Source organism: Carassius carassius, chromosome 47, assembly GCF_963082965.1.
Source record: "Carassius carassius chromosome 47, fCarCar2.1, whole genome shotgun sequence".
Taxonomy (NCBI): Eukaryota; Metazoa; Chordata; class Actinopteri; order Cypriniformes; family Cyprinidae; genus Carassius; species Carassius carassius.
Window position 1 is genome coordinate 2,701,750 of NC_081801.1, and position 23,184 is coordinate 2,724,933.

Consider the following 23,184-nt stretch of genomic DNA (forward strand, 5'->3'; position numbering starts at 1 on the left):
TCTAATGAAATTTCATTGAGATCCCTTATTGCTTATTTGTCGCTAAAAAAGTTGGGAATTTTGCAAAGAAAAAAGACCAGTGTCTTGTCAATAGTGTAAAAATTCATGAAGAATGAATTGGAACATCTTCGACACATTCGAAATCTGCTTGGGATATCATTTTCTCGCACATGAAAATGTTGCGTTAATTCTTATTGAAATTACTGGATTTCGACCACGGAAAATTGGCCGAACAATGTTAAAAGTGACCACACCTAAATGGGTTTCTTTCTTCTCTTGAGCACAGAAAAATATATTTTTAAGAATGTTGGTAATCAAACAGTTAATGGTAGCCATTGACTTCCATTTTTTTTTTTTTTTACATAATATGTAAGTCAATGGCCGACAGCAACTGTTTGGTTACTAACATTCTTCAAAATATCTTCTTTTGTGCTCAACAGAAGAAAGAAACTCATACAGGCTTGGAACGACATGAGGGTGAGTAAATGATGAGTTTTCATTTTTGGGTGAACTATCCCTTTAAATAAAATGTGCAGATGCATTTACTGTTGTTTGATGAATTATTGCAGGAGAAATCCCCCAAGCTCATTTCGCAACTGGTTCAAGTTGGTCACATGGATTCACCGCATTTTGAAAATGACTTAATGCATTGCTACACTATTGACAAACAATTGATCTTTTTTGCATGTGAAACTTTGCCAATAAGTTGCAGGGGTTTATTAAAACGGACTGTCCTTAAGATAGAAATTGAGTACTGTAATAGTGATATTTGGTTTGAGTTTTTTTCCACTGAAGTGAATGGTAGCTGATTTTTTTGTATCGTCTCAAGAACAATTTGAGCAGGTGAATGAAAAAGTGGTTGAAGGAGCCGAGTTTACACTTTGGTTTTTAACTGGCCAATTAAATGCACTCTGCATTCAGACCCCATCACTGATTAATGGCATGGTATTGGTTTCATGAATGCCCAGCCTGCCTAAGATTCACCTCAGCTCTTCTCAAATCATTTTAGAAAACTTTGGAAACTGTTGAAATGGACCAGTCCAGTTTTTCTCCCATCTTCCAGAGTGCCACCTCCCTGTATATACATCATCAGTGTGCCTCAAAAGACTGATTTATTGGATGTGTGAAAAAGTACATTTTGTTTGTATCAGTCAATATTTTGTACATATTGTTACCTCTGTGAGGCTGTAAGAAGTGCGTGTGTGTGCAGTAAAACTCAACCCCGAATCCACTCTCACTTTTGATCGTATTTTTATTTATTTCAGCTGGACTTGGTGGATAGATGAGGACATTGGAGCTAGTTTTATTTCTTCATTAATAACAAAATATTGCTCTCTTCTAGACTGAATGATTGGCCATGCCAAGCACATACATCATATTAAAGTTTTAAATGCACATGAATGATTCCTCATCAACGATTCTTTTTGAAACGAGTTTTTCCGTTTAATTTCAAATCGATCAGACTTGCACTTTGAATCTGGAACAGGGTTGGCTCTTTTGATTTGGGTCAGCGTGTGAAACACAGCATTGTGGACGAGTTGCAAAAGCAAACCACTCATATTTTGACGTTTCATGTTTTTGTAAAAAGTCTCTTCTGCTCACTAAGACTGCATTTATTTGATCAGAAATACATATTGTGAAATATAATTGTTATTCAAAATAACTGTTTTCTATTTGAATATGTTAAAATGTAATTTATTGCGGTTATCAAAGCTGAATTTTCACCATCATTACTCCAGTTTTCAAGAAATCATTCTTATATTCTGACTTGGTGCCCCAGAAACATTTTTGATTATTAATGTTATGTTGAAAACAGTCGTGCTGCTTCATATTTTTGTGGAAACTGTGATACTTTTTTTGTTCTGATAGAATAATAAAAAACAAACAAATATTTTTTAACATTATAAGAGACTTTACTGTCACCTTTACTGATTTTAATTCAGCTTTGCTGAATAATAGTATATAAAATTATGACTGACTCCAAATGTTTGAATGGTAGTGTAGATAAAAAAAAAAAAAAAAATAACATATCAACAAAAAAAATATCAGCAATAAACCACTTAAATTTACTTTTTAATGATAAGTGATTTTGATGATTTTTAATTACTTTTAATGATACAAACAGAACCAAATTCATCATGGTGCATCAACACCTGGAAGTATAAACATTTGATGCACTCTGTATATGTTCCAAGTGCTGAAAACTGTCTAAAGAGCTTTTGGTCCCATTTTATCTACATTTGATGGAAAACTAACCTCTGACAGTAGAAAAAGTTCAAACTCTTACTGAAGTATATATGTGTCTAAATCTGTATATCAGTCGGCTCCCTCTGTGATGACTATAGACATGGCGCTGACATAATAGGGTCCCTCGTTCAGGTAGGTCTTCAGCTTTAAGTAATTGTGTGCTCCAAATATCTCCCGGGCACTGGAGGAGCTCAGCAGCGCCCCCACCAGCTCAAATTTACAATCCTTTGCTTCTTTTCCAGTCCCCACTGAGCGATCCATCACCCACTCCACAAATCCAGGAGTGTCCATCATCAGCTGCTGAGCCCACGGCTGACAGCCAATGGCCTGGACACAAACGAGCAGAGAAAACAACTTTAATATGCATTTAAAGATATCAACACACACACACACAGTATCTCTCTCTCTTACAGTGAAGATTCGTAGTGCGCTGCAGTAGAGCTCTGGGAAGGGCTGTGTGCTTATGTTTTGGATCATCAGCATGGGCTGAGAGCTCAGACAGTTGAACCACGACTCGGTCAACAGTAACAGGTCATCTGTCTGCTGCTCCACCTACACAAAACACAGACATTTTAAAGCAAAACCTCCATCTGAACACCAATCCTGTGGGAAAACACACCGACACACACTCACAGGCAACGTGAGCAGCTGAGCGAGAGCCTCCAAACATCTGACCCTGAGCTCAGTGGCGCCATCAGCGGCCACTTTACCGATTCTCTTCAGCACGGATGTGAACTTCTCACCTGTAACAAACAGCTAAGTGAGAAAGAGTTCAAAATGAAGCCAACCATCCCTGTAACTAGTAGGGCTAGGTGTACTGATTCAGTTTGGTTAGATTCCGATTCACATCCTATTCATTTGATTCAATTCTGATTCTAATGTGGTTTGATTCAATTCTGATTCATTTGGGAATATTTTGACTTTAATGTTCTTTTTGCTTATATATGAAAGTTATTCTCTCTTAGACAATAATAATAATTGCTATTATTAAAAACATGTTCAGCAATTTAAATATAAAAACTACATATTAAATAGTTTCAGTCATATTTCCAATGATTACTGATTCAATTTTGACTCATTTTGGAATATTTAAGTTTTAATGTCACTTTTTCTTACATACAAAAGTAATCCTCTCTTAGATAAAGCTGTATATTATATATAGAGAATTAACATAGAAATGTAAAATAATTAATTATTATTTGTTCAACAGATGATTAATTAAAACTGCTCTGTGGATAGCGACTGAACTAAGCCTGAAATTGCATTTCTTATGTAAAAATTATTCAATTTCTATGAAATTGTACAAATTATATTATATACAAATTATTGCTAAATACAATACAAATTATTGCTAAATTATAAATTGAAAACTTCAGTTATAAACACACGTCTGCAAATCAAACTACAATTGTTGTGCTGCACTGTATGTTATTGCAAGCCATAACTTTACTGAACTAACAGGTTTTATTAAAAGCAGATCTGAAACATAAACATCTCTCTTTTTGAATGGTCTATTGTGCAGATGTGTTCACAAACACACAGTTACCTGTTTTCTGCAGAACTTGTTTACCCTCCACAGTATTGCCGAGCACTCCGAGCGTATCCAGGGCAACAGGAGTCAGTGTGGGGTCAAGGTTCAACACCATGGAGAAGACCACCTCAAGGAACACTGGGTACTTCTCACAGACCTGCTGAGGACTGTCCATAATCGCCAGACTCCCAAAGAACTTCACCAGCCCTATAATATTAATAATAATAATAATAATAATAACATAGCATTACAGCAAAGTAACCGTTTGACATTTCCAATAATACAAGGACATAAGAATAAATAAATAAATAATAATACAAATATATATATATATATATATATATATATATATATATATATATATATATATATATATATATATATATATATATTTAGCAACTTATATTCAAATATTTAAAATAAACAATGTCCACGATATTTTAAATGACTGCTGAATAAGGACTTTGAATAATATATCTTCCAGAATCTGGCATTAAGATTTGGGAGCTCATTTTTATTTCATCTCCTATCCTGAAAAGTCTGTCTTGCAGAATTGACTTTAAATTAATCTTCACTTTAATTCTTAATTCTTTTGCAATTCTTTTTGTCATTTCTTCTCCACCTGTTTTTTTTCTGACCTCAGACTTTTTTGTCCAATGGTCATGTCTTAACTTTGCAATTTCTGTATTACATTAGTTTTTGATATTTCTCGTGGGGATTTAATAATTTAATAGATGGAAAAAAATATATTAAACACTTTCAATGGCTTTTTAATACTTCCAGTCCTGGAAATCAAATGAAACTTCCTGATATTTTCAGGTTTTTCATGAATGTGGAAACATACACTCACCTGGCAGGTAAAGGCTTGAGAAGGGGTCGGATTCTGCAGCGATTATCATGTTGGAAATTTTATCCATGATGCCTTGCTGCGCCAGATACTGACGGCCATGTTGACTCTGAGACAGATTGGTCACCATCTCTATAGCAGTTGCTCTGGGAAGAGAAGAGAGTAAGTAGATCTCTGACAGCATACATGCGTTTCATATTGTATAATAGTGTTTGTGAGATCATTACCTGACCAACACATCGTCTCCGGTCAGTTCCTCCAGCATCTTTGAGATTAATCCACTGTTGGCGCAGTAACCCAGAGACACTGGAGACACTGTGGACACCTCCACTATCAACTGCACACACAGAATGGACACGATAAAGCTTGAATCTCTCATAAAGTTCATTCCTTCCATCCGCAAATGATCACTAACCTCATAAACTCTGTATCTGATGATGTCACTGGTGAGCATCACATCCTTCAGCTTGTTCAGCAAATCAGAGTGAAACAGAACATCAAGCCCCGCCTTTGTGTTGCTAAGTTTACTGAGGGCAGATATCGCCTGACCAAAAACAAAACAAATCGAATTAAAGGCAGTTCATAGAGGAAAAACATTGATGTAGGAGTGAAGTGTGGGTCTCTGTACCTCTTTGGCCACAGCGATGCGCTCGACGCTGATGCACTGAATCACATCACACAGGATCTCTGCACTGTTCAGGATCTGAGACACTCCATCAGCGTGACCGACAACACGCCCCATCTGTGGACATAAATACACCACGGATGGATCGATTACAATATTACAGATTGGAATAAACCTGTATAGAATGCAACATTCAGGTTCCAGAGATAAAAATCCCATTTATTTATAGGATAGCTTATAAACAGCATGTCTGTTATTTCAATGTATTTTTAAAAAATTGCGTTTAACAATGAAATTTTTGGTGAGAGACTACATTATCCATGAATCTGTAAAGAAATCTCCACCAATAGTGCGCAGCAGGTTGGTTTTTGGAAGTAAAAAAACCTGATTCATTTTCGTCATAGGGGAACTGATTTTAGACAATCACTTACAAAGCTTTTACAGACAGACTTGTTTATCGATGGTATATGCTTTTGTTGAAGCCTTCAGCCTGCATTATTTCAACGGAGTAATAATGATGTTTTACGGCTGAATTCCTCATGAAAAACTACCTTACCAATGATGAGAAATCTCCACCAATTATTATAGAATTTATATATATAGCACCTTAACAGGCTACACAGTAGCTCCAAAGTGCTATACATTGCAAATAGAAACCAAAAGTGCAGCACAACAAAACATAAAAACATCCATATAATAATATGCTAAAAAGACAACAGAAGAGAATACAGATATGACTTTAAAGATCTTTACTTCCTCACAGCTTTACTTCCTCCAGACACTTGAAGAGTATGGCACTGGGGTCCTTACTACTTGGGTCTCAGGGGCAAGTAAACTTGAGTATCATCCATATACAGATATGTTAAGAAATACTGTACTTCTTAAAAATAATTTCCAAAAGAAGCATGTACAATGAAAAACAGGATTGGTCCCAAAATGGATCCTGTTTGAACCCCACAGGTAACTCTTAGAAGGCCTGATTCTGTTCTATGACCACTCCTAAACCCAGACTGAAGTTTGTCTAGAATATTTTTCCCTCATTAAAGCCGTTAAGTCTTGTACCTTTGTTCATTTTTCAGGTACCTTATTACTTCAGATCAAGGTTTGTAATGTTTTGATTCTCCTCGTGGCTGGTTAGTTTGGTTCATGGCTTGTAACGCTTCACCAAAGACTTTTTCAAAATTATTTTAGGAAAAACACATTTCTGGATACAAAGCTGCTGAAAAGGTAGATGGAGACTGTTGCGCACCTTCAGCACTGACCTGTGTGAGGGTGAGCACTTTGACCGAGTCATTCGGATGGTTAAGTCCACTCTGGAGCGCCGTCTTGTAGTTCTGAGCCAGCTGGACGGGTTCTAAAGCCTGCAGAACACGACTCAGGATTTCCACACATATCTCGATCTGCTCTCTGCACCCAAAACAGTCCAATTTTAGTTTTCCATGACACTTTCCACCCTTTCTCTATTTCAACTTATTTTTTTTAAAGAATATTTCTTAATCTAGTTAAGCATAATGCATAACTGATATCATTTTGATGTGCAAGTGCAAAGCCCTCTAACACAATCTCTTATTTAAAAAAAGAGAGCAAGAAAATAGGTTTCTTAGAGCTCCTTTAACTTTGTTGGCATTTAGAAATCTTTTTCCGATCCTTAGAACAGCTTAAAAAATGGAATGCCTTAAAACTGTCTAAATAACTGGCAATATATATTTTAATTTAAAACACACACACACACACACACACATACATAAACATATATATATATATATATATATGTGTGTGTGTGTGTGTGTATATATACATATGTGTGTGTGTGTGTGTATATATATATATATATATATATATATATATATACAACCCGAATTCCGGAAAAGTTGGGACGTTTTTTAAATTTTAATAAAATGAAAACTAAAGGAATTTCAAATCACATGAGCCAATATTTTATTCACAATAGAACATAGATAACGTAGCAAATGTTTAAACTGAGAAATTTTACACTTTTATCCACTTAATTAGCTCATTTAAAATTTAATGCCTGCTACAGGTCTCAAAAAAGTTGGCACGGGGGCAACAAATGGCTAAAAAAGCAAGCAGTTTTGAAAAGATTCAGCTGGGAGAACATCTAGTGATTAATTAAGTAAATTGATATCAGGTCTGTAACATGATTAGCTATAAAAGCTTTGTCTTAGAGAAGCAGAGTCTCTCAGAAGTAAAGATGGGCAGAGGCTCTCCAATCTGTGAAAGACTGCGTAAAAAAATTGTGGAAAACTTTAAAAACAATGTTCCTCAACGTCAAATTGCAAAGGCTTTGCAAATCTCATCATCTACAGTGCATAACATCATCAAAAGATTCAGAGAAACTGGAGAAATCTCTGTGCGTAAGGGACAAGGCCGGAGACCTTTATTGGATGCCCGTGGTCTTCGGGCTCTCAGACGACACTGCATCACTCATCGGCATGATTGTGTCAATGACATTACTAAATGGGCCCAGGAATACTTTCAGAAACCACTGTCGGTAAACACAATCCGCCGTGCCATCAGCAGATGCCAACTAAAGCTCTATCATGCATAAAGGAAGCCATATGTGAACATGGTCCAGAAGCGCCGTCGTGTCCTGTGGGCCAAGGCTCATTTAAAATGGACTATTTCAAAGTGGAATAGTGTTTTATGGTCAGATGAGTCCAAATTTGACATTCTTGTTGGAAATCACGGGCGCCGTGTCCTCCGGGCTAAAGAGGAGGGAGACCTTCCAGCATGTTATCAGCGTTCAGTTCAAAAGCCAGCATCTCTGATGGTATGGGGGTGCATAAGTGCATACGGTATGGGCAGCTTGCATGTTTTGGAAGGCTCTGTGAATGCTGAAAGGTATATAAAGGTTTTAGAGCAACATATGCTTCCCTCCAAACAACGTCTATTTCAGGGAAGGCCTTGTTTATTTCAGCAGGACAATGCAAAACCACATACTGCAGCTATAACAACAGCATGGCTTCGTCGTAGAAGAGTCCGGGTGCTAACCTGGCCTGCCTGCAGTCCAGATCTTTCACCTATAGAGAACATTTGGCGCATCATTAAACGAAAAATACGTCAAAGACGACCACGAACTCTTCAGCAGCTGGAAATCTATGTAAGGCAAGAATGGGACCAAATTCCAACAGCAAAACTCCAGCAACTCATAGCCTCAATGCCCAGACGTCTTCAAACTGTTTTGAAAAGAAAAGGAGATGCTACACCATGGTAAACATGCCCCGTCCCAACTATTTTGAGACCTGTAGCAGAAATCAAAATTGAAACGAGCTAATTTTGTGCATAAAATTGTAAACTTTCTCAGTTTAAACATTTGCTATGTTAACTATGTTCTATTGTGAATAAAATATTGGCTCATGTGATTTGAAAGTCTTTTAGTTTTCATTTTATTAAAATTTAAAAAACGTCCCAACTTTTCCGGAATTCGGGTTGTGTGTATATATATATATAAAGCACCGTGTATCCTGCTTGGATTTTTTATGTTTGTGTTTAACAACGATAATGCCTTGACTTGAATTGCTATTCAAATAGATTTAACAAAAGTAAAAAAAAAAAACCTAAATATATATATATATATATATATATACATATTCTTAACATCATAAAAAGTGCATAAAATGGCATAATTATGTGAAGACTGAGGAAGAAGTCGATCAAACTGCTCACGTATGTAGTGTAAGCGTGCAGTCTGTAGTATTTATTGTGTCTCTTGACTCAGCAGAATCAACACTCACTTGTCATTTGTGTTTAAAAGGCTGAATATGATCTCCAGTCGGGCTCCAGACAACGCCTGCCTCAACCCGCTTACAGGCGTCGCAAAAACGGCCGTACGGAGTCTCTTGAGCTCCTCGATCGGATCCTCTGATTCACTGATTTCATTCAGCAAACTCTCTATAGCCGCCGCCATCATGCACAAATGTTTGCGTCACGTGACCGAGGGGCGGGAAACGTTCGCGTGGGCTTATTTGCATAACAGTTACAGAACTGTCAAACTAAACAACGAGAAATAAATCCTGACAAAAATTATCGTGATAACCATGTTTGCTAAAATACAGTTATTGATAATACTGCTAAACTGTGGAAACTTTCTTTTTGCTACTATTGTTTTCATGAAAATAAATTAAAATACAAATTTATAATAATGTAATGATTAATTATTCAGTGTTATTTTTTAACTGAATGATGATTGAATTTTAAATATTTATTTATTTCGAACGCTATGTTTTGGCGGAAACTACGGAGTGATGACACCTTGTTTTAGTAAAACACATCTTTCGTTTTATTTATGATTTAATTGTTACGTTTGAAGAGTCACGCGCCAGTTTCCAGGTAATGTATAAACGTTATTGTACAAAATGTGTTCTTACATCTACGTGACAATTATTAGGTTTGCTTTATTTGCGTCTGTGACTGTGGTGTATATGAGAGACTTGTTTTCAATGTAAACAACCAAGCATTACGGATTAGGAGAGATTCTGTACGTCCTTCAACCGGCCACTAGATGACGCCATTGGTGCTTGTCTCATCTTCATTAATTGGTTATTATTTGCGGCTCTTAATTAACATTCGTGTTCAGCAAGTATCCCTTTCTGTGATGGGATCATCTCATCATACCACGGTACTTTGATATATACCATGTTAATGACTGATTTCCATATTTATATGTCTTATTATTGTCATTAAACATGGCAAAAAATATATACTCCAACAAAAAAAGCATCATAGTAGTATAATCTGGTACCATCACGATAATACAATAGTCCACCCTCTAGTGTCTAGTAAAGGCTCCAGCTAAAGTTTGCATATAGTCGATTAAGCCAGCTTTCTATTAGCAGATCTCAGAACATCATCTTACCTGTATGTGAATATGAGTGTGTGTGTTCTTCCTCAGCAGTGTGTATGTTTGTATCTGTATATCTCTTCACATCATTGTTTGTGGACTCTGGAGTGTGTGTGGTGTGTGTTGAACAGTAATCCCTATTAGGCCGTGGGAATGTAGGTGATGTGCCAGTGGATAACGCCAGGATCATTCCGGATTATTCCACATTGGCAGCTCCATTTAATGCCAGCAGCACAAATGCCCATCCATAGAGCTTCTGCGGCGGGAGAAAATGTCTTAGGGTGCCCATGTTTCATCCTCATGCCTGCTTAGGTCACTTGTGTCCATCTATCTGTCTGTCTGTGAATAAAATGCATAACAAACTAACATTTTTTAATGTTTCTGATCAGAATAAAGCTCCTTAGGCTTTCCAAGGCTGCTTTTATTTGATCAAAAATGATTCTGTATTATTACTATTAAAAATATCTGCTTTCTATTGTAATATATTTATACCTGTGAAGCAAAGCTGTATAAAGCTGTCGCAGGATCCTTCAGAAATCATCCTAATATGCTGATTTGCTGCTCAAGAAACATTTGTGATTATTATCAGTGTTGAAAACTGTTGTTTTGCTTCTTATTTTTGTGGATTCTTTGATGAATTGAATGTTCAAAGGAACAGCATTTGTAAAATCTTTTGTAACTTTATAAAAGTCTTTACTCTCACTTTTGATGCAAGTAATGCATGCTTGATGAGTATGAGTATTGTTTTTAATGTGACCTCTTGACTGTGGCTTTATTTATGTGTGGGATAGTCCTGCACACACACACGGGTCAAACCACCTCAAATGTGTTTGTGGAAGAGGCTGAATTCAATGGCCTTATTGATGAGCATCACTTTCAGACTTTACAAAGGGTCTGTATGTCCACGATCAAAGTGGATTTGGCCTTTTTCTGTTCACAGGCATTCTTGTAGAACACCCTAATTTTTCTTAAACGTGCTTGTGTTAAAATGAAAGCCAGTTCCACTGTGTGTGTGTGTGTGTGATTAGAAAAATGTGGTGTAAAATAAGAACATTTCAATATCAGAGACAAAGTCACAGCATTTGTTTTTAAATAGAAGAGATAAAGTACACATACACACACCCATATAAACACACACAGAGAGTTCTGCCTAAATAGACCTTCATTTCTGTGTGTGTGTGTGTGTGTGTGTGTGTGTGTGTGTTTTAGAGCAGGTCATCAATGGCCTCCCTGTTCCTCTGAGGTAAAATAAGATCCTACACATGCACACGCGCGCACACACACACACACACACACACACACACACACACACACACACATACATACACACACACACACACACACACACACACACACACACACACACACACACAGAGATACACAGATACACACCAGTTTAACCTCACTCACAAAAATAAAATGTCAAAGACCCACCTTCTTTTCTGAAAGACATTACAGTCAGTGCCTTCACACACATACACTCAACCATGGTAATAGAACTAAAATAGTTGACATTGTTCACGTCTCATTTCTTTTGGATTACAGCTGTAGCTTGATTTTAATGAACGCTCATACTGTCATTACCTTAATGACACGATTAGTGTATTCGGTGATTCGTTTGAACAGACTCAACATTGTTTTTTGCATAGTATATGTTTTAAAAAAAACACGCACAAGTTTTCTAAAGTTCAAAATAATAAGCAAACCAAATAGTTTAACTACTGCTCAGCAGTTTCTCTTTCATAGAGTTGATGGCGTCAGTTATATTTCATTAAAGTTATTCAGCAAGGATGCATTAAATTGATCAAAAGTGATGGTAAAGACATTTATAACAAAAGATTTCTAGTTCATTTAAATACTTTTCTTTTGAACTTTTGTTCATCAAATAATTCCTGAAAATAAAATGCATCAAAGTTTCCACAAAAATATGAAGAAGCCCAACTGTTTTTAACAATGATAATAATGTGTTCCTCAACGCTCTAGTGGTGGAGCGTTGCGTTAGCAAGCCCAAAGTTGGGGGTTCGAATCCCAGGGAGCACATGTTAGGAGAAAATGTTAGTCGCTTGTCTGCTAAATGCATAAATTCAATTCATAATCAGAATTGATTCTTGAGCAACAAATCAGTATTTAAGATTGATTCCTGAAGGATTATGTGACACTGGAGTAATGATGCTGAAAATGTAGCTTTACATCACAGAAATGTTTTCGATTTTAAAATATATTCAAATAGAAAACAGTTATTTTAAATTGTAAAAATATTTCAGAATGTTACTGTTTTCACTGTTTTTTTTTCATCAAATAAATGCAGCTTTGGGGAGCACAAGAGGCTTCTTTCAAAAATATAAAAAAAAATCTTATCAACTTTAAACTTTTGAATGAGAGTGTAAACAGATACAAAAGAGACTATTGTTGACATAAATTACTGAGCTATAAAATCGTGGATTTGTTAAAAAAAAATTAGTTTATATTGAGATCTCAGACTTTGGTGTCTTGGCAAACCTGAGTTTGAGAGACAGTAACATTTAAGAACAGTTCTGAAAGAATCGGATTTATTTCTGAAAAGCAGCAGACCTTAAGATTCATTTGATCTCATTCTTGTCAGGGAGAAACAATTAAAGAGTTTTCATTTGTTACGTGTCTTATGCATAGGATGTCCTGATGTGTTAAAGCATCTTTAAAGCCTTGACACCGGTTCCTTCTCTTCCCTTTCCTCTCCGTGGACTCATAGTTGGTCGTTGTGAACCTCTAACAGTGTGTGTGTGTGTGTGTGTGTGTATTTGTCAGTCTCTTTTGGGTGGACTGGTTTCTTGCTCTGGGCTGGGCAGTTATTTTGGGATCAGACTGAGACACACTGTCACTGCTGCGAATCTGTATTTACCCTTCTCTGATTGGCCTGTTTTATTTGCGTTTCTTTCACTGGTCAGTTTTATTTGTTGAGGTTTGAACCGCTGTGTTTTTGTGTTGTTTTGGCTTGTTGTGTTGTTTGGCTTGATTTGTGTTTCCTGCCATATGGAGAAGAGAAAAAACGTCTGCTTATTCGGTTTAAAAGGCAATTATTCTTCAATCCTAAATGAGTTCAGTTTTATGAATATTTTTTTTTTTTTGTGAATTCAGATTATTCAAACACTCGCTGTGTACGTTTTGGAGTGAGCAGCAGATCAAACAAAAGACAAGAAATGAGGAAAAATTTGTTAAATGAGCTGAAATGAAATGGTCAATATATTTAAGTGATTCTTTATACAAAATGTAAACGATGTTATCAGTTATTTACCTTTATGAAACACAAAATGAGTTAGCAAGGTGACTGTCAAAGCTTTCAGTCATCCTCCAAAAATGGCTAAATATGCACAGAAATTACTATATATTTATATAATTAATTAAAGTAGATCAATATAAGCAGCTATATATTTTCATTACAAAAATAACAAGTAATTGATGATTTTGTGTTGCTTTTAAGTGCTTTTATGAAGGCTGTTGACTGACTCAAATTAATCTGTGAACAATTTTTTTAAACCAATTCTTTAAAATGAATACAATTCACTAAAAGGAATAAGACTTTCATTTGAGATAGTCACTGACTCATTAAAATGAACCACATATTCTATTTGAGAAAAGTGTTTTTGGAAAATTGTGATGGATGGATAGATGCAGAGTGTTTTCTGCTGTTTTGTTTCTGGTATAATCAGTCCATCTGTTATTGTGACAGTATAAGACATCATGCAAACACACACTGAGATGATCACGTCTATGTTTCTGAAACATGGACATACTGATGTCATCGTGTGAATATGGACAGTATTGAGGTCAGTAACCTCATGTGGATGGTTTGTTTGGTTCATTTTGTCCTTAGAGCAGATGTTCATGCAAATACATAATTTATGCACAAATAAATGTATGCATAGCACTTTACATTTTAAAAATATTTCGCATTCATCAATAGTGTCCATTTGGAAGAAAAATTTAGTCTTCAAACAAACACACACACACACATACACGCACGCACACACATGGTGTTATGTAATTGAGCACAGTGCCACTTTTCTCTGTGAAAAAAAGTTTCCCATTGGTATACCACACACACACACACACACACACACACATATACACATATATGAAGTTAATGAGTGTTAAGAATAAGAAACACACTCAGTTTTTCATGTGCATTGGATCACAGAGAGAAAAGACTATAGATCTCACTTTACCACTTGAAAAGATTCATTCAATGAGTTTACTGAAAAGAGCAATTCCACATCCAATGCCACCATAGAAGTTATATTTAAGGCCTATAATGCTTAAAAATGAAGCTTACCACAGTACTTTTACAACAATTATACAACAGTGTAGTTTGATTAACATATTTGTATCCAATGTTATCTTTACAAAAAGTGATCCTTTACATGTATTGCAGTAAGAGTTCTATTTAGAATATCGTCCAGAAGAACTGTTTTAGTCTGTGTTTACACTGTATTATAAGGTACTTCAGTGAATACCACTGTATTATCATAGTGCTTTGTGGCATACAAATGTAAACCACTTAATTGGTACGGTAAGTTACTTCAAAGAATACTCTGGTAATATCATGGTACTTTGATATTGACTGTGCCATAATTCTGAACTATTACCATGGCACCTTGTCCGAAAATATGGTGATATCATGGCATTTAATTGGTACTGTAGAGTGTAGAAGAAAAGTACTGTAGTATTAGTATCAAGGTTTTGTCCAAAAACAAGGTATTACCATAGTACCAAAAAGCTATGGTAATACCATGGTATTTCTTTTGTAAGGGTGCTGCTCTCTCTCTCTCTCTCTCCCTCTCTGTGTGGCTTTACGTAGTCTGTCATTAGGGTTTTTAAGGGAAGCGTGTGGTTGTCTCCGTAGCGATGGTCATCTGGAGGCGGGAGTGAGCCGTCAGTAATATAGCAGGAGTACAGAGGAGACATGCGTATATATAAACATAATTACTACATGTGCACCCAGCAAAATATACATCTCACAGTCTACAATTACGCCTCCCTCCCTCCTGCTCTCCAGCTCTGCTCCTCCGTTTCTCTCTCAGAGCAGCTGCCAGCACGTAACAGGAGGGATATTTTCGAGGTTTGATTTCATTTATGAAAGCTGATCTAGTATTTGTGGATTTCTGGGAGGACTAGTTCATTTTGCGTTGAGTTTATTTTTCCTAGTAACACCTGACATGGTTCGGCCCAAAGACCACAGATAAAGATACAGTAATGCATTTACAAAAATATAAAAAATAATAAGTACCATCCAGTTATCATTGCTTTTTGGATTTCATCCATGGATTTTTTTTTTTTACATGTACCATAGTAAAGCTGTCCCTCGCAATTTTCCGTGTTGCTAATGGTAACTAAAACAAAAAATTTGTATATATTATTTTTTTTTGTATATGTTCCATAGTAATATTATGAGTTTTGAGGGGACATTTAGTAGTAATCTTCGTTTTTTTTTTTTTTTTTTTTTTGCTTTGCCATGCATTTCTGGATGTGTACCATTAACTATTTTTGTCACATTTTACCATTGTCAGAGTATTTTTTTTAAAATACCTTGGAGTGCCAAGTAATTATCATAAATGATTACTGTAATCATTCAGTACCATGATATTTATCAAAATAGTATTACCATGCATCTGATACTATATCTGCACCATGTAACTGTCAAAGTACTTGACTGATGAAGAAAGAGTGTTTAGATGGTGTTTGACAAGGCTAAAAATTTTATTTTATTTATTATTGTGTGATGACCTTATTTCTACACAGTACTGAACCCATTCACCTTCATAGAAAAACCCTCACAGATTGCAGTGGCACATCTTGGCCAGAAGGGGCAGCAGCAGACACTCTCCCCATTCACAGTGCGTGTTATTTGATTATTTGTGCTTGTAATGTGAAAGAAAGGTGTATAGGTGTGTTAGAGCGACGGATTACAGCTGTCATCATGTTGACTGAGACTGAATGAATCCTCACAGACATAACAGATCCCCTATTTTTTTGCGCCAGAAGATTTCAAAGATTGTGGACCTGTGGGCAAACTGTGGCGAACCACAGAGACATCATTCACATGAGAGAGAGAGATAGAGAAAGAGAAAAAGAGAGAGACTGAAGGGTAAATAAAGAGCTGGATACATGCAGGTATGAAGAGATGATGGATTAATGACAGAATATGGATTAATATGACTGATCTGTAGGGTTTGGGAATGCAGAGTTTCTGCAAAGCAAGTAATCATATTACTGGCACTTGGCAGTTAAAGATGAAAAATGGTGAATCTGGTGCACAGATTTAGTCAAAATGCATTGAGAGTTGTGTACAGTAATGTGATTGTCTGTTGTTTCGTACGATATCAAAGATGTCTGTAACCAATTATTATTATGCAGCAGTTACAGAAGTCGTTTTGAACTCACAAGACAAACTGCATTTTACAGTTTAACTCAATATTATTCAATTACAGAGTTCATTTAGGTGTCAATCACAACTCAAAACCAAATCATATTCACTAAAACAATACAACCACAAAACAGATTCTATAGAATCTGTATGCGTTTAGCCTAATTGTAATTAAAAAAGAAAGTAATAGTTCTCCCGAAAATGAAAATTATGCCATTTCTTTACTAAGATTTTTACTTGTATAAATTTATATATATATATATATTATTTGTTCATTGTTTTTTATTTATTATGTTATATTACTTATTAGGGTAATTCAGTTATTATTTACAAGTATTATATATTTATTATTTGCTATTAGTAAGCCTGAGGAAGGTCTATTGACTGAAACATTGCTTTAAATAAATTTTGTGTTGATGCAAGTTCAACCAAAAATGGAAACTGTGTCATTATTTACTCAGATTTTTATGTATTTATTTATTTATTTATTATTTACTGATATTTAGTAAGCCTGAGACATATTGATTGATTGAAACACTGCTTTAAAATAATGTTGTGTTAATGCAAATGTAAATATTGTGCCGGATCTTTTTTTTATTATTTTACTTATTCATTATTTAAAATTTTTTAATATTTTATTTTACTTATTTATTTACATTTTATGAAAAATGGTTTATGTGACATACTAGGTTTAATGGCAATGTAGTAATGATATTTTTGAGGGGGTGAATAATTATTTTAATCACTTTTTAAAAGTACTTCATCATGCGTGTGAGAAAGTAGAATTTGTTTAGCATGTATTGCTAAAGGTCAGACTCCATCATTTTCCTTTATGTGACGAGTATGTGTGTGTGTGTGTTTGCCTCATTCACATTCCACTGTGTGAATGACAATCACTCTTTTTTATGACAGACAACCAAAGGAGGAGTGCAGGCTCTTACATGTGTAAGGTCAACTTTCTCTCTGTCTTCACCCCCCACCCAGCTCATTCCTGTCTCAGTCTCTGCCCATCTCAGTCTGTACTTAAGAGATTTCTGAGGCACAGCTAATGGTTTGCTGTTGCTTTTTACAGTCTACAGCAGCCACAATCACACAGCAATAACAGCACTGGAGACAACGAGAGAATGTCTGACATCCTAAAAGAAGATATTATTTAGAATAGAATAAGAACATGCAGAATGACATGAAACAGAGAGAGAGAGAGAGAGAGAGAGAGAGAGAGAGAGAGAGAGAGAGAGAGAGCAAAAGAAAGAGGGATAAGAGATGTAGAGGAAATAATAAGTGGTATAAGAAGTGAGCATGAGCCTGTCAAAACCTAGCTTTTAAAGGGGTCATATGATGCTGCTAAAAAAACATAATGTGTTTATGCGGTTTAAGGTAAAAAAAAAAAACATTATTTTTTGCATAATGTACATTTTTGTTGCTCCTCTATGCCCTGCCTTTCTGAAACGTGTCGATTTTTACAATGCTCATTATTCTGAAAAGCGAGATGTGCTCTGATTGGCCAGCAATCCAGTGTGTTGTGATTGGTTATTACAACCCGAATTCCGGAAAAGTTGGGACGTTTTTTAAATTTTAATAAAATGAAAACTAAAAGACTTTCAAATCACATGAGCCAATATTTTATTCACAATAGAACATAGATAACATAGCAAATGTTTAAACTGAGAAAGTTTACAATTTTATGCACAAAATGAGCTCATTTCAATTTTGATTTCTGCTACAGGTCTCAAAATAGTTGGGACGGGGCATGTTTACCATGGTGTAGCATCTCCTTTTCTTTTCAAAACAGTTTGAAGACGTCTGTGCATTGAGGCTATGAGTTGCTGGAGTTTTACTGTTGGAATTTGGTCCCATTCTTGCCTTATATAGATTTCCAGCTGCTAAAGAGTTCGTGGTCGTCTTTGACGTATTTTTCATTTAATGATGCGCCAAATGTTCTCTATAGGTGAAAGATCTGGACTGCAGGCAGGCCAGGTTAGCACCCGGACTCTTCTACGACGAAGCCATGCTGTTGTTATAGCTGCAGTATGTGGTTTTGCATTGTCCTGCTGAAATAAACAAGGCCTTCCCTGAAATAGACATTGTTTGGAGGGAAGCATATGTTGCTCTAAAACCTTTATATACCTTTCAGCATTCACAGAGCCTTCCAAAACATGCAAGCTGCCCATACCGTATGCACTTATGCACCCCCATACCATCAGAGATGCTGGCTTTTGAACTGAACGCTGATAACATGCTGGAAGGTCTCCCTCCTCTTTAGCCCGGAGGACACGGCGTCCGTGATTTCCAACAAGAATGTCAAATTTGGACTCGTCTGACCATAAAACACTATTCCACTTTGAAATAGTCCATTTTAAGTGAGCCTTGGCCCACAGGACACGACGGCGCTTCTGGACCATGTTCACATATGGCTTCCTTTTTGCATGATAGAGCTTTAGTTGGCATCTGCTGATGGCACGGCGGATTGTGTTTACCGACAGTGGTTTCTGAAAGTATTCCTGGGCCCATTTAGTAATGTCATTGACACAATCATGCCGATGAGTGATGCAGTGTCGTCTGAGAGCCCGAAGACCACGGGCATCCAATAAAGGTCTCCGGCCTTGTCCCTTACGCACAGAGATTTCTCCAGTTTCTCTGAATCTTTTGATGATGTTATGCACTGTAGATGATGAGATTTGCAAAGCCTTTGCAATTTGACGTTGAGGAACATTGTTTTTAAAGTTTTCCACAATTCTTTTACGCAGTCTTTCACAGATTGGAGAGCCTCTGCCCATCTTTACTTCTGAGAGACTCTGCTTCTCTAAGACAAAGCTTTTATAGCTAATCATGTTACAGACCTGATATCAATTAACTTAATTAATCACTAGATGTTCTCCCAGCTGAATCTTTTCAAAACTGCTTGCTTTTTTAGCCATTTGTTGCCCCCGTGCCAACTTTTTTGAGACCTGTAGCAGGCATTAAATTTTAAATGAGCTAATTAAGTGGATAAAAGTGTAAAATTTCTCAGTTTAAACATTTGCTACGTTATCTATGTTCTATTGTGAATAAAATATTGGCTCATGTGATTTGAAATTCCTTTAGTTTTCATTTTATTAAAATTTAAAAAACGTCCCAACTTTTCCGGAATTCGGGTTGTACTTGGGATTGGGAATTACTTATTATACTGACTTATCCTGCTTTTTTATTCGTTGCGTATCATGCCACATAAACAAAACCATGTCTGCATTTGTGATCGGAGAAACGACAAACAACAAGCGCTACTCTACTCTGCTCAAAACTCACGTTTGAATCATCAATCCCTTACATATGAAAACATACTTACAGACTGTGAGTCAGAAGCGCCACGACATGGAGCTGGCAGCAACAGCGAGAATAAAAACTACACCTTCTTTCTTCGCGTGAACATTATGCAAATCTTCCCACACAGTGACATAGACATGTGGGGACGTGTTTGAATGAAACATTTTAGGAGGATTTCCTGGATACAGTTTGGTTATATTCAGTACAATGCAATATTATTTCATTTGTGTACTGATTAATTACATATATTTTTTGTTGTATTTTTTAATATAATTATTCATACCAAATAAATCAACAGCTTCATTCATTCATTCATTTCAGCCAAACATTGCTATTTGTACTATTGTGTACCCCTTTACAATTTGGTTATAGTTTGGTAGGATGTGGGAAAGTGCTTTATTATGTAATTTGCATATTGATTAATTCTGTACATTTTTGTTTTATATTTTTGAAATGATTAATCACTATTATGTTCTTAAACCTTGAAATTATTGAAATAATTTTTAGGTTGTATTTTTTTTTTTTTTTCACACTAAATTTACAAAAATTGATAGATTATTTTATTTTATTTTTTATTTTATCCAATCCAAACATCACTATTATGCATGTTCTTAAACCTCTGTGTGTAATTACTCACACATGAATGTTGGCTTGTTTACAACTTCTTTACAGCACCTCAGTGATCAGCAACAACATCCTGGCACTCAGTTCTGCACGGTAAAGTACCAATCACATTCTTCTTCATAAAATGTAAATCTACTTTTATTTAGTTTTTATTTGAACCTTTTCCTAAATGGAGGTTATATTTAGCGACCTTCTGGGGACATTTTCAGCCAAAATGTCTACAAAGTCATGCCCGGTTTTGCCCAAAACGTAGGAGGATGGCATAAAACATTTAGCCAGACCTCAAGAAAACACGAACTGCATACATGCAGAATAGTTGTAGCCGACATGAGTCGTAGCACGTAGCACGTAACATTTCCTGTGTAAATGTATGGAATGGGTAAACATTCCTGTTAACCACCTGTGCTAGTTTAATTCCAGCGGACAGACTGAGAGATCTGACCAAACCTAAAGGCCTCCTTTCAATTCACCATGTGAAATCCTCACCTCCTTCTTGCATTGCTGCACTGCAGCTCCAGGACTCGGTCTAGTCTCAGAGTGTAGTCTGCTATAGATCTGTCAAACAGCCTCTTATGGCACTCTGTATACAGTAAAAATGGTAACACTACAAAACCAACATAACAGAAACCTTTGTAAATTCTAACATAACAACATTTAAGTACTAACTTATGTCCTTCTATATTAATCTTGTGTAAAAACACACAAAATAACTCTTAATTTCTACATTTATTTTCCTTGTTTTCTGATGCAAAGCATGCTGGGAACTAGAAAACGCAATCCTAGAAAACCGAACAGTGAAATTAATCAAATGAAATTAGTTAATTAAAATTAATTCATAACTTAAAATAGTTCACCTTACTACAACAAAATTTTTAGTTTACAGAACTTATTTAAATAAAGTTCAATGAACTTTCATTATTATTTGAGCACAATGAACTAATTTCATTTGATTAATTTCACTGTTCGGTTTTACAGTGTGCTTTGTTTGTAGGGCTGCACAATTGGGATTACTATTTTTAATGTTTTTGAAAGAAGTTTCTTCTGCTCATCAAGCCTGCATTTATTTGATCAAAAATACAGAAAAAAATGTAATATTGTGATATATTATTACAATTTAAAATATTTTTTTTTAAATGTATTATACTTTAAATTATCATTTATTTCTGTGATGCAAAGCTGAATTTTTACAATTTAACCAATATTGAATGAAGGACTATAAAAGCCTCAGCAACATCCAGCTGAGTTTTAACAATCTAGTTGGGAGCAAAGCAACTGTACAGTAAAGCCGAGTTCAGACTGCACGATTTTCTAAGTAGTCGGGTGGTATGTGAATGAGAATTATTTTTATAAATCAATTATAAAATTTAAGCTCATATATATATATACTCAATATTCAATACTCAATGTCAGTGCTCATACCAATGGAGTTTTATTGAAAAGAATACAATCTGTGCCTCTTACTTCAGAACCAATTAAACCGCGCTAGTGTGCTATTTACCTAATTACCTAATCTCTGTCCAGCCCCACATCGGACACACTCACTCTTTCTTACATCATATAAGACGTCCTGTATGCTGGTCAGGGGAAATTAAATGTTTATTCCTTCATCCCCCGAGGCAGGAGTGTGTGTGTGATGGATATATTTGTCCATCCCTTCTCTCTGTCACTCATTTATTAGTAAAATTAAGTGCTGAAAGGTTCGATAGGTGATTATAGACTGGCATAGATAGAGTGTGTGTTTGCCTGTGTGTGTGTGTGTGTGAGTGTGTGTGTACATGCATAAAATACGGTGAGCCTTAAATCACATGGTTTAAAGGGAAATCTGCTCTACCTTTCTTTACTTTACAGTGTCCTCTTATGCTGCCCTGATTTTGTAAATTGTGTGTGTTTCTGTGTGTGTTGCAGAGAGAGGCAGAGGCAAGATTATGGTGATTTAGGGTCATAATGACGAAGGCAAATATTTGTTTGTATATGAAAAGAGCTGAATGAAGTCTTACACTGCCGGCATCACAGGAATCTAGGAAGAGAGAGAACGAGGAAACAAGCCATCAGAAAGAGGGAAATAAGAGAAGAGATATTCTGTAAGACAGAGAGGGGTCAAAAGAATTTTAGTATCAATTTAAATGGGGTGAATCCCCCTAGTGGCCCATCATGTAACTGCATTTGCCAATCATTAGGTTTTACACTGGATCCCTGCTAGGTATTTTCCTATTTGCAGAGAAAATGTTTGCTATGTGTGTTCATGAATATTCAAAAATGCCTCTTGAATACTTCCATCCATGACAGGACCAGAAACCAGCTGTAGATATTAGTAAAGCAGTGTTACTGAGTCAGAACATACTGCACACTACACAGTGTGTTTAAAACAGAAGTATTCTACAGTATTTTGCATTTTCAAGTCAGCAAGTGGCATTAAATTATCATCTCATGAATAAATAATCACTTGTTTTGCATATGAGCTCCAATCCAGTGTAAAATGTCTTAGCTTATGGCAGTCTAAACAAATAATACACCTAGAGTAAAATGACAGTAGATATTGCTTCCAATTCAGGCATCAAACTGAAAAAAGGAAGGTAAAGTCTAGTGCATTGCACTGTGGGACACAGAACCCAATGCAGTGTGATTGTACTACTTGTATAGACCCTACTGCACATAGCACATATTGGCTAACTAAAAGATTGTATGAGTTGAACGCACATTACCATCACTACAAAGAAATTCTGGATTTTTTTCGTTTCCGTGTTGA

The 23,184-nt window shown here is 35.8% G+C and overlaps 2 protein-coding genes across 2 annotated transcripts in view; both read right to left on the minus strand.

Moving 5' to 3' along the window:
• haus1 (HAUS augmin-like complex, subunit 1) overlaps nucleotides 1-23,184 on the minus strand; it is a 138,298-nt gene that overhangs the window by 95,785 nt on the left and 19,329 nt on the right. The gene's annotated exons all lie outside the window — the stretch shown is intronic.
• Nucleotides 2,063-9,207, minus strand: psmd5 (proteasome 26S subunit, non-ATPase 5). The gene is made up of 10 exons (XM_059542349.1): nucleotides 9,006-9,207; nucleotides 6,513-6,657; nucleotides 5,254-5,367; nucleotides 5,041-5,169; nucleotides 4,853-4,962; nucleotides 4,629-4,771; nucleotides 3,794-3,985; nucleotides 2,881-2,990; nucleotides 2,659-2,799; nucleotides 2,063-2,574 (listed from the first exon to the last, which is right to left on the minus strand). Exons 1-10 carry the CDS (start codon nucleotides 9,179-9,181, stop codon nucleotides 2,317-2,319), a joined length of 1,518 nt encoding a protein of 505 aa, XP_059398332.1. The 5' UTR covers nucleotides 9,182-9,207; the 3' UTR covers nucleotides 2,063-2,316.